The sequence below is a fragment of the Rhincodon typus genome, chromosome 13, assembly GCF_021869965.1.
Source record: "Rhincodon typus isolate 14 chromosome 13, sRhiTyp1.1, whole genome shotgun sequence".
Lineage (NCBI taxonomy): Eukaryota > Metazoa > Chordata > Chondrichthyes > Orectolobiformes > Rhincodontidae > Rhincodon > Rhincodon typus.
The window spans coordinates 56007162-56019398 of NC_063344.1; the positions used below are offsets into that span (position 1 = coordinate 56007162).

The 12237-nt window shown below is 36.7% G+C and overlaps 1 protein-coding gene across 2 annotated transcripts in view; it reads right to left on the minus strand.

The window, feature by feature from the left end:
- Positions 1 to 5994: 5994 nt before the first annotated feature.
- The window catches only part of otos (otospiralin), a 13658-nt gene continuing 7415 nt past the window's right edge, over positions 5995 to 12237 (minus strand). The window contains exons 1-5 of one of the 2 annotated variants that reach the window (XM_020511081.2): positions 8624 to 8648; positions 8408 to 8521; positions 8158 to 8220; positions 7887 to 7913; positions 5995 to 6936 (exon numbers count right to left, since the gene is read on the minus strand). In XM_020511081.2, coding sequence (XP_020366670.1) covers positions 6707 to 6936; positions 7887 to 7913; positions 8158 to 8215 — 315 coding nt within the window. In that variant the 5' untranslated portion in view covers positions 8216 to 8220; positions 8408 to 8521; positions 8624 to 8648 and the 3' untranslated portion in view covers positions 5995 to 6706. Of the gene's footprint in view, positions 6937 to 7886; positions 7914 to 8157; positions 8221 to 8407; positions 8522 to 8623; positions 8649 to 12237 lie in introns of those variants that run through there. The other variant, XM_048604612.1, reaches the window with a different exon arrangement.

The window sequence follows — 12237 nt, forward strand, 5'->3', positions numbered from 1 at the left end:
TGTTTTATGGTCTTATGGTCTTAAATAGCAATGTAACCAGATAGCAGCCTTCATAACATTGATTTGTTAGAATTAGATTTAGATTATATTGTCACGTGTACTCAAGTATAGGAACACAGGAGGACAGTGAAAAATGTACAAAATTGCCAGTCTCTGGCACCAGTTTAGAATACAGAAAAGAGGCTTAAAAATAGAAGAAGAAATAAAAGAAATAGCCAAAAGGAAAGGAAATGTCCAGATCACTCCCCCACATCCGCCATGAGGTCCTTGCTGCCAGAAAAAGAAAGCCGCAAAGTCCATCCCACAGTCTACAAACATTCAGGTGCTCTGAGTCTCCACAAGTTACCACAGCCAGAACACCACCGCCTCGGCCAGGGCAACAGTAGACCGCTTAATCCTCTTTACCCACCTGAGAATGCAGTTGAAGTCTTAGTTTACCATTTCATCTGAAAGACAGTATCTCGCTGACAGTCCAGTCCTCCCTCAGTAATGCACTGAAGTACCAACCCAGATTTTACAATCACACCTGTGGATAACCAGTAATGTGTGAGTCAGCAATCATAGTGCTACCCCCTGAATAATAGCTGACACACAGCAGAGAGTTAGGGGAGAAAAGGCTGCAGAAAGGAGCAGATAAACTAATGGAGAGAAAAGACAGAGGTAGGAACAGCTAAGTGAGTGAAAATAGAGAATTAATGCAAAGAGGCTTCAGAAGGGCAGCAAGCCTAACAACAGGCATAAAAAGGAACTAATGCTAAATGCAGAAACATGGAAGGGAGAAGCAGGGAAATAAAATTGATCCACCATTCCAAAGTGAACTTGACAGTTTGAGCAGAACTCTTGGTCAGAACTGGCATGTGCACTTCCTTGGCAGCTTTGTACATGGCTCTAACTTCAGCAGCCTTTGCAAGACAGCTACCAAACCCGAAAGCTCAACCTTATCAACTCTACTGAACTTGTACTCACCCTCATAATCTCTTTAAATACACATGTTATTAGCTCAGCTCCAGTACCTTGCAGTATTATGATATGGATTTTCACATGATAAAGATGCCTATTAAATGGACGCTCGGTTTTTCACATAACTACAATGCACCTTTAAATGATAATATGGATCTATAATTGTGAAAAATGACCCTTTTCAAAGTCTGTCACATTACTGAAATAATAAGAGAAGTGAAACATTGTTTTCTGTCAGGAGCTCTTTATCTGCAATTGAAGTATTTGAAAAAGAGCCCAGAAGTGACCTCTCTCTCACTTCCTAGATAATGAAGTCTAATGGATCTGGCCCCTGGTTACATGCTAGCAATCAGGATAGAAGTTGCTTCAACATCAATCACAGCATATTTAAAATTCAGAGATAACAAGGTGTAGAGCTGGATGAACACAGCAGGCCAAGCAGCATCAGAGGAGCAGGAAAGCTGACGTTTCGGGCCTAGATCCTTCTTCAGAAAATCAGCTTTCCTGCTCCTCTGATGCTGCTTGGCCTGCTGTGTTCATCCAGCTCTACACCTTGTTATCTCAGATTCTCCAGCATCTGCAGTTCCTACTATCTCTAACAGTAGGCACTTTGTTTTGGGTTTTGGGACTGCAAGCAGCACTCTGCCTATCATAACAGCCAAAGGAACAAAATAAATTACAACTATTTTGTGTAAATAAATAAATATAGACAATGAGTGTGAAGAAAAGAAAACAAAGTTACTCCTCAAGCATGCTTTGTGAAGGGTCTAAGTAAATTATGTCTCATGTATATCAATCATTGTTTCTTTCAGTATCAGAAAGTTGGAATTTCTTTTCCTTCCTGTTAGTTAAATGATATATTGCCTCAGCCCATTCGTTATATCGGAGTGACTCAGTCACCATGATACTACAGTTAAAAACACAAACCATATCTTAGGTTATATGGAGCGATATCCCAGTCTTTAATTTTAATATAATTAGATATGGAAATTCATACTAAAATGTAAATAATAAAAACACGTGCATATGAAAAAAAACTCTTAAAATCAACTTTGTCTCTTCAAAGTGAGTTTCAGTCTCCTATCAGTGGATTCATCAGTATAAGGTGCAGACAGCTACAGAAGACATAAATCAAACTTCCTGCACTGAGCCCATGGTGAACAAATTTGTTTAAATTGAACTTTCCAAAAAATGAGCCAATGCATGCATCACACAAAGGAAAAAAACAGACTGAGGTTATGAATACACTCAATAAAATGTCTTATGTGAGTTGAAACTGTACCAAAAATGTTCTTGTATTTTCATGGCTTAGTTAAAACTATCAATGCCAGAACTAAGGGCCAGTGGAGGAAAATCTGGCTTTCTGTCTTGCCATCTCACGATCTCAAATTCTTTAGCCCGAACATTGCTGTTCCATTACCATGGGATTGAATGAATGTTAATGGCTGAGGTAGCCACACAGTTAAATGTGTAAAGGAGGAGCGATGAAAAAAAAATCACTAAAAATACAGCTTCCACAGTCAAAAGGGAAATCTATAGCACCTTATGAAAGTATATGGGCCTGATTTTCCTCAGCATTCCATTTTGGGTGTGTTGATTTTCTGGACATGAGGCAAGGCAAAAGATGCAGAGATCTATTGTGAAATTTGTCATCCCCTTTCACATCTAATGTACATCAGCCCTGGCCAAGGACTGAATACTTCCTCCTGGATTGAGGGGTGCCCAGCAGTTTTCTCTGACCTCTAAACTGTGCATTTTTTTTTTGTCAGGGCTGAGAAAGAGAAGCATTGAGATTGAAGGTCTGTTTTTATACAGCATCCAGTAAACGTTGAATTTAGCAACCATTCATATTTCTTCCATCTGATTTTGGGTGCACATCTGAAGACATGATTCTAAATTAATGAAAACTGATGGCCAAGATCACCACATTGCTGCACTTCCCAAAGTGAAAGAGTGATTGATTGCTGGCCATCCAGACAGCAAGATCCCACAGATCCTCAGCTAAAACGAAACACTCCTATGCAACTGTGCAGTGTAACTCAGCCACATTACCTCCTCAGGCTCACTAACTACACGCTCTGATGTATAAGTAGGTACACCCTTGCTCGCAAATGGTAAGAAGAATGAAGGATGTGTTGAGGTGCTGAAAGAATTTACTGCTCACCAAATATTGAATGTCAGACCAGCCATCTGTCAGTAAAGGGGAATTGGAAGGATTGATATAGGCTGGGGAGCAGCAGAGCTGTGTGTCTTCAGCATACACATGAATGATGACACCGTGTCTGCAGTTAATATTTCCAATGGACAATATGGGGTTGAGGAAGAGGAGTGGACGTAGGATAGATCATGGGAGACTGTGGAACAAAAGAGTAGCAGTGAGAAGAAATAGTTTCGCTACAATCAGATGGCCGAGACTGAAGTTTCTTTTGCCAATGGTTCTTCTGTCTATATTCACTAGCAAGTTAAAATTACTCAGTCAAATTTATTTTTAACCTAAACCTCAATGAAAAGAAATTTCAGAATATGAAATGATTTTAATCATTGTTGCTAGTTACAGACTAGACACATAATGAAGTGTCCTTCCCCAGGAATTTCTAGATTAGAAAAATTATCTCAGTATAGAACATACCTACAGGTATATTATCACAGAAACAGCTTGTCTAAATTAACTTAGAATTAACCTAAGTTAATCCATTTTAATAATTCCAGCATTCTGTGTGTTGGTTCATGAGGGTTTAAAAATGAGATGACAACATTTTAATATTCACTTATTACTAGTTATTGTAAGAATCAATTCTGGATTACATTGTATGAATTCATACTATATCCTGGAATGTATAGTAATTAAAGACTTTTATAACATGACAGTTCTACTTTAAACTTACATGTAAAAGGAAAGAACTGGATATTCAAACTAATACAAATGACAAAGATAATATTCATAATCCAATATGATTTCTTAATTATATGGAGTCCCAGTGACTCAATCTTTAATGGAAATTCAATTTAGAAATTGATCCTTTCTTCTGACCACCAAGATGGCTCATCTGTGTCTGTCAATCTGTATTTATTCACCTATTTTTTAAAGAAATTGTCTTTGTCTTGACAGCTGTTAAATATAAATTGCCTTTGTGTGCTGTTCAAATCTTACAGCACAGGGTTCTTGAAGATCATAATAGCCCCTTTTACAAGATATCTAATTTGGAATAAAAATAAGCTTATAAGTGCATGGTTGGCAATGATTGTAAGACCATTTCACACTTCACTCTGTGAGCAATACTAAAGAAGAACCGGCTTCTGACAAAGTTCCAAATTTCCATGTTGTTTAGATTCTGCTTTAATCCTAACATATTAATTGCTGTGATAACTTAGTGAGTTTCTTTACACTTTGAAAACCTGGTCATCCTACGGAATTCTGTTGAAAATTCTAGCAGGAATGAATACTTTGCTTATCTGAAAATGCTTTATGCCTCATCACTGATGCTCATCATTTCGATAAGCGTAAAATTTATACAGCTTTACTGGGAAAGGTTTGTAAGTTGTAGTTTTAAACCATTAAAGATGCTTCAGTTGATGCCTATGAAATAAATTCTTCAACAGGGCCTCAGAACGGAAATTATTAATAGGTGCCTGATCACTTAGTGCACCGACCCCATCCAACCTTGCAGCATCAGAATACTGTGTATTGCATAGAATCTGTAGGTGGTTACCCATTTGGATTACTTTGTTCATTTACTCAGATTGCTCAAGGTGACTACTAAGTCTCACTATTCCAGGAAAAAGCTGGGAAAGTATCACCTTCTCTCAGTTGGATGTATAGGTGTCCCAGTGACTTCGTTTCTAAGGGGGTGATACATTAATAATTATAGACCTTCTTTCATCTTCAAGCCACTGAGGTGGGAATCACAAGGAGGCTTGGCTGAGCTGGAACATTACTTCTCACTTGGCAATCTTGCCCTGAGCTACTCCCAGGCTAAGAATTCCCATGTTGCTATTTCTTACCCTACCTTTTCCTATTGTACTAGCCTTGGCAGAGATGGGTAGAAATTCTCCCTGTTGTAGGTCCCAATATCAAATGGGTCACAGAGAGACTCAGCAAATCTGTGCATTGCTCTGATTGTGGCACTATTACTCACAGTCCCAAGGAATTGCTGCAGACTAGACCTGTGAAAGAGTCAAAATGTTGATGTTATTTGGTACTCGTCGAATGCCTGTTTGTAATATCACAGTGTATTGTGTAGCAGAAATGTTTTAGTCCTCGAGGATGAGCCAGGGTTTAAACTCCATTTTTCCATTTTCATCTTCTATCAAAGTCAACAAAATATTTGAGTAAAGCTGGTTTACAATATAAGTACATGAATGTGCTGCAAATATGTTGGATGGGGTCAGCACAGTAAGTAGTGAAGTACCTGTTAATAATTTCTGTTCTGAGGTCCTGTTCTAAGAGTCTATAATAATAATAACAATAATATACAATAATGGTACTGTTTATTGCACAATTTCCTAAATTCATACTGACCTAATACTGCCAAATGATGTGTGCACAGGCATTCTTTTTTCTGCTCCTAGGTTAGTTCCTTATTTACAATTTATATTTTGGCATTCACAGTCACTGTTATCGTGTATCTTCCCATGATACATTATAGTGGTCAGATTCTAAAAGAAATTCCCTTTAGATTTTATTTATTTATAATAGCTAGGGTAATTTAGGACATTTAGAAAACTTATTATTTCTGGGAATTTATGGGAAGAAACACAAAAACAGTGACTGGGAATACCAAGATGTAAACTGTAAAAAAGGTACTTACTAGGAACGGGATAAAAATGCCTTGCGCATATCGTCTGGCAGTTTTAGGTCAGTATAAATTTGGGAAGTTTTACAATGAAGAGCATCATTGCAGGGTTTTGCTCTGGATTCATAGTTCAGCAGAATAATCTTAAAATTTAGACAACTTTATTTAGACAACTAGAAGTTGGAATGTATATATATAGAAACAAAGATGCTTTTTAATAGCATGACATCGTGGGAAGACTTATCCAACTAAATTGTACAATGGTTGGTGAATAGATATCAAGAATTGAGGGCATTTAGTTTGCACTTGTTTCACGTACAGATAATTTAATATGTATATTGTGGTTGTAGTATAGTTTCCAATGTCACCAAATCCCAAATGTAGTTCTTTAGCAAATCAAATCCCGTTCTATATAATGAAAGGGAACCATCCTTCTATTTAAAATAAAGAAATTAGAGAATTGCTGGTTTTCTCTTTACAATAAAATGCATAATTATACTCCGATTCAATAGGCACTTGTGCTTTAATTCATCGAGTCATGTAGACATAAATCAGCCTATGCACAGTAAACTCTTAATTTATGACATTGCATGTTTAAAAAGAAATTAGGCCCATTTGAACAATCCATATAAGTGACCAACTATTCCAACAATCTCCCCTCCCCATCATATACATTAAAACATTACAATTTTATGTGACAAAAACTAAAACAAACCATTTCTTTCCAAACTAAAATGAGGATGCATAAATTAAGAGAAGCTTTTAATACAATGCAAGCAAATTCTGGAATGGGATTATATATAAGGAATCATACAATTAGTCCCTATTTAGATGCAACAGATAGATAAAGCAGATTATAATGTTACAATAATTCAGTTATAATTCAGTTCACTGTAATTCTACTTGTTTACATGTTAAACCAAATGGTACCCACTCATTGTATCTTTTCTTCCCTATTCATGTGCTTCCTTTGCAATCTCGACTTGTACTTCTTTTTGTACTTCTTGTTGCTCTGGAGTGTCGTAGCCCATAGTATTCCCTATAGGGAAATGAGCAAAGAAAGTGTGTGCCAGTTGCTGGATCTTTTCATAGTCTCCAATGCTTCGGAAATACTCCACATATCTCCAGAAATCAGTGGTGGAGTAAGGCCAATAAGGTGGGCTTCGTTTTTCCACATGGTGAGCTATATACGGAGGGAAAATCCACAAATGGATGCTTCTGACATGAGAATACAATGTGTTTGCCAGTAAAAAACAATTTAATAATATTGGCAACCTGGCTGTTGTATGCTACATAATTGCCAATGCAAATATAATCCACATAAATTGACTTCTGTATATGTATATAATACGGGCACCCTGAAATATCAATATATTTTCATTATAGTACTGATATTCATCATAAAAATACGTTAGCTGTACTGCAGATACATTGAAATAATACTATAAATCTAAAACAGGTATATTGATACCTAAATAATATGTGAATATAAATAATCTATAAATGCATATCATATCCTGATTATCAGTAAATAAGCACAAATACTACACATTCTAATATCAATGCAATATCACCACTTATGTTACCCATATATATCCTTAGCTTTGAAAATTCACAGTATTATGTCCAAATAAATTAGGGCTTAATGAAAACCACACATTGCCTTATAATTATATTTAAATTGTGTGATCCATACACAGAGCGTTGTAAGTATTTTATAAGAGTTGCTGCAGAAAATATGTTTGACATTTTATTTCAACTAACCTTTTATTACCTGCCAGCTTTCCACTGCCCATGCAGTCATTCAAGCTATTTGCAATACAAATGCCCGTTTGTATTCACCTTGCTGTGCTTTAAGCTTTCTTCTGAGGTGTAAGTAATTTATTTTCCCTCTAAATCTAAAGGATCGTCAATTTGCCTCTTTTGGATGTGAATCTTATTCCCGTTTTTCTTCTCTAACCTCTACTTTCTATCTGTAATGACACTTAAATAATCCATGGGTTTCAAATCCACAAACTACATTTCTATGCTGGGATGATTACAGCAAGGGTATATATCAATTATACAATAAAAAAAAATCACTGGAATAAAACAAAATGTATATAGTATATATAAAATGTCAATTTTTTTTACCATCTGACTGTCGGATTACACTGGCATCTGCAAATAAATAAATGGAGACATGATCAGAATTCAGCCACACAACTCACAAAGGGCTTTTCATGGCTCTGAAATAAAACACTTCACTTGAGCACTGCCAACATGGCATTTTAAACATTCACCTAGGCTACCGAACAAAATTAGAATCACCTTAAAATATTTTAAAATGTCAACATTAGTTTTTAGAGCTCATAGCAATTTTGAAGCTTTAAAATGATTCGCAACTAGATTTTACGAAACTTACCAGTCAGGATGTTCAGGACGAGAAATATAAATAGCCCAATACAGACAATGCACTTCATTTTAACTAATGAAAAAAAAATTAAACATCTAATCAGTCCCATCTTATTCAAATATTTAGCAGTGATTACAAATTAAACCATTTACGTGCTTTGCAAATAAATTTGCAAGTTTCAAACTAAATTTCATTTTATTTACAGATCAATGGTTCAATTTATACTTAAAGATTTTCTAAATAGAGCTTTGATACTTACACAGCTTTTAAGGGACTGCAGTAATTGAAAGAAAGGCTTCAAAATAAAATTGAGCTTCGGACTTTGAATGCGCTCCTGGCTAGCTTTGGGACAAAATGTTTAAATTGGCTTGGCCTAAATGACAAGAAAAAAAAACGTCACTTCTCTTGCTTGAAGATTTTTACAATATGCCCTTTCTATGAACAAATTCAGATCTGTTTCAATTTGTGAACTGACCAGTTTGTTTTTTTTTAAAAATCCAATAGCGCCCTCTTAAGTTTAAGCAGAAAAGGTACGCTTATAAGAATAAATCAAACTTTAATGGCACTGGTTTTACTGGAGAAGGGTATCTCAGAGTATTCCTCATTAGTTAGAATTGTTCATGTACATTTACATTTTAAACATGAAACTTGAAATTGCTGACAATTTGCTTCTGGCATGAGATCCCAGGCACTAAGGCTTACCTCCTTAATCTGTTTGTTATCAGCAGTCAGATCAGAAATAGGCAAGAACAAATGTCTTGGCCTTTTCCTGTTAACTGGCAGGTCCATAGCTTCTCGCATAAATATTTCTTTGCAGAAAACTTAGTGATTGTAATGACATCAGCCCGACGGTCTTCATAGAATATGAGTTCCCTGATTGGGGCTGTTAATCTGGTCCAATCAGGCAGCTCTGGCTGACAGATAAAAACATCAAGTCACTCTGAGAGCTGGCTCTGAGGTAGCTGGATCAGTGTCAAGGACTTTCCACATGTAAGTAAATGGTGACTTGGTGATAGGATACCAGCCTCTGTGGAGTTATTTCAAAGAATTCTATCTCTCCCCCTCAGATTTATAGAGTTGGACAGCACAGTAACTGACCCTTACCCGTCCATGCTGACCAGATATCCTAAATTAATCTAATCCTATTTGCCAGCATTTGATCCATATCCTTTTAAACCCTCCCTATTCGTGTACTCAATCAGGTGCCTTTTAAATGTTGTAATTGTTCTAGCCTCCACCACTTAATCTGGCAGTTTATACCATACATGTTCTACTCTCAGCATGGAAAAGGTTGCCGCTTAGGTCCATTTTATAATCTTTCCCCTCATACCTTAAACCTATGCCTTCCAGGTTAGGACTCCCCTACCCTGGGAAAAAGACCTTCGCCATTCACCTTATCCATGCCCCTCATGCTTTTATAAACCTCTATGAACAACTTTGGAGAATTTGGAAAACTTCAAAAATTGAGACCTAGTTTGGGGTTACTGGGATTTGAGTTACGATTAGGCAATGAGATATTTCCTAGCAGCTTCAAACTGTTTTTGTTCTCTATCTCTGTGCATGTGCAGTTCTAACTCCAGCCTTTGTTGCTGAAACTCCACGTCTCTGTCTAGCTTGTTCTCTGGCTAATCTTTCTTCTCTCTGAATTGGTGTTTCTACCTCCTTTTCTCTGGTTTTAAACTCCAACACTGTCTCTAAATTTTCCAGGTCCAATTGAGCTGAAATAAGCAGGCCAGGTTCTGATTCAGTTTCTGTGGTCTGGTCTGACAGTGGGTTGAATTCAAAATGTTCAGCCAGCATTCACAAGAATCCCTGTCTGTCTGTCTTGTTGGGGATTTGAAGTCCTACTTTTATAGCAATGGTTTAAATGGTTCATATCTAAGGACTATAACTTTTACCAACTTGAATGCTCCCAAATCAATGGTCAGTTAGCCTAACATCCACCATTAGGACAAATGCTGGAATATTTTTAAGGAAGGAATAACAGGGCATTTAAACAAGCTTAGTGCAATCAAACAGATTCAATTTAGCTTTGTGAAAGTGAAATCCTGTTTGACAAATTTGCTAGAGTTCTTTGAGGATGTAACAAGCAGTGTTGATAAGTCAGAACTCACAGATGTAGTACATTTGGGCTTCCAGAAGGCAGTCAATGAGGTGCCATCTAAAAGGAATTGCACAAGCTAGCAGTTCATGACATTGAGAATAATGTATTAACATGGATCGAGGATTGGTTAGCACAGTGAAAAAAGAGAGTCAGGCTTGATGAGTCTTTTTCAGGTCAGAAAGACAAAACTAGTAAAGTGTCACAAGATTCAGTCCTAGGACCTCAATTATTTACTATTTATATTAACAACTTAGAGGAGTGGGAAGAGTAATGGATCCAAATTGGCTGATGATAATAAAAACAGGTGGGAGGGCATGTTGTGATGGGGACGTAAAGAATCTGCAAGGGGATATAGATAGTTTGAGTGAGTGGGCAAAAACTTTGCAGATAGGGATTAATGCAGGCTTGTGTGAGGTCATGCACTTTGGTAGGAAGAAACAAAAGGCAAATACTTGAATGGAGAGAGAGACTCCAAAAAAGTTTTGTACAGGAGGACCTGGCTGTTTCTGTTCATGAAACATAAAAAGTTAACACGCAGGTGAAGCAAGTCATTAAGAAAGTTGGAATTTAAAAATAGGAATAGTCCCAACTGTACAGGGTATAGTGAGGCTGCACCTAGAACACCATTTGCAATTTGGTCCCTATATTTAAGATCATAGATCATAGATCATAGAACAGTACAGCAGAGTACAGGGCCTTCGGCCCACGATGTTGTGCTGACCTATTATCCTACTAAGATCAAACTACCCTGCATATCCTACATTTTGCTATCCGCCATGTGCCTATCCAAGAGTCACTTAAAAGTCTCTAAAGTATCTGACTCCACTACCACTGCCAGCAGTGCATTCCACACACCCACCACTCTCTGTGTAAAGAACCTACCTCTGACATCTCCCCTATACCTTCCTCTAATCACCTTAAAATTATGCCCCCTCATAATTGTCATTTCTGCCCTGGAAAAAACTCTCTGACTATCCACTCTATTTATGCCTCTCATATATTGCCATTGAAGGCTGTTCAAAGGAGCCTGACTAGGCTGATTCCTGGGATGGAGGGTGTTAACTTATCAAAAACAATTAAATGGGTTGGGCCTTTATTCATTCAAGTTTAGAAGAATGAGGGATGATCTTATAGAGACAGGCAATATTTTAACAGGGTGATGTTAAGAAGATGTTTCCATGAGTGGGGAATTTTGAACTTGTACAAATTAAAGAAAAAGGGGAAATTCTTTTGAAACTGAGATGCAAAGGAATTTCTTCTCCCAGAGGGTAATGAATATCTGGAATTCTCCACCCCAGAGAGTTATGCAGGCTGGATACGATGTTATTTAAAGAGATAGATTTTTGAAATATCAAGGAGTTAAGGTCTATGAGGAGCTGGTTTTAAAGAGGAGTTGAGTTCAGGGGCAGATTAGCTTTGATCTTTTAGAATAGCGGGCAGGCATAAGTGGATCAAATAGTTGACTGCTGCTCCTAGTTCTTGTGTTGTTATGATTGATAAGGTCTTGATCATCAAAAGTCACCATCTCACATAATTATTAATACTTATACAAAACAAGATCTCATCATTGTAAATCTAGTTTGGTTTTTAAACAGGTTGATTCTGATACTTTATTTCCACTTCCATGTTAATTGCAAATCAAATTCAGCTTGTTTCGCAGTGGAGTAAATCTTAACTTTTGTTTGAATTTTGGCTTTGGCTTGTCATCCTCTCTTGTACATGAAGTTCCAGTTGTCAGACATATCCACTGTTTGGCCAATATACTGTGAATTAATAAAACTAATTTATCCCCCTTTTTTATTTTGTGAGATTTAAGCTAAAGTAGATTAGCAATTTATTTAAATAGGTTAAAGGTTACTTCATTACAAGATATTGTTGAAGACGCCTTAAAAACAAAGAAAAATATTTAGTAAATAAAAATTACAGATACTGATTTAAACAAATACGGATAAGACAAAGGAAAAATTATAAGATAAAAGATCCAA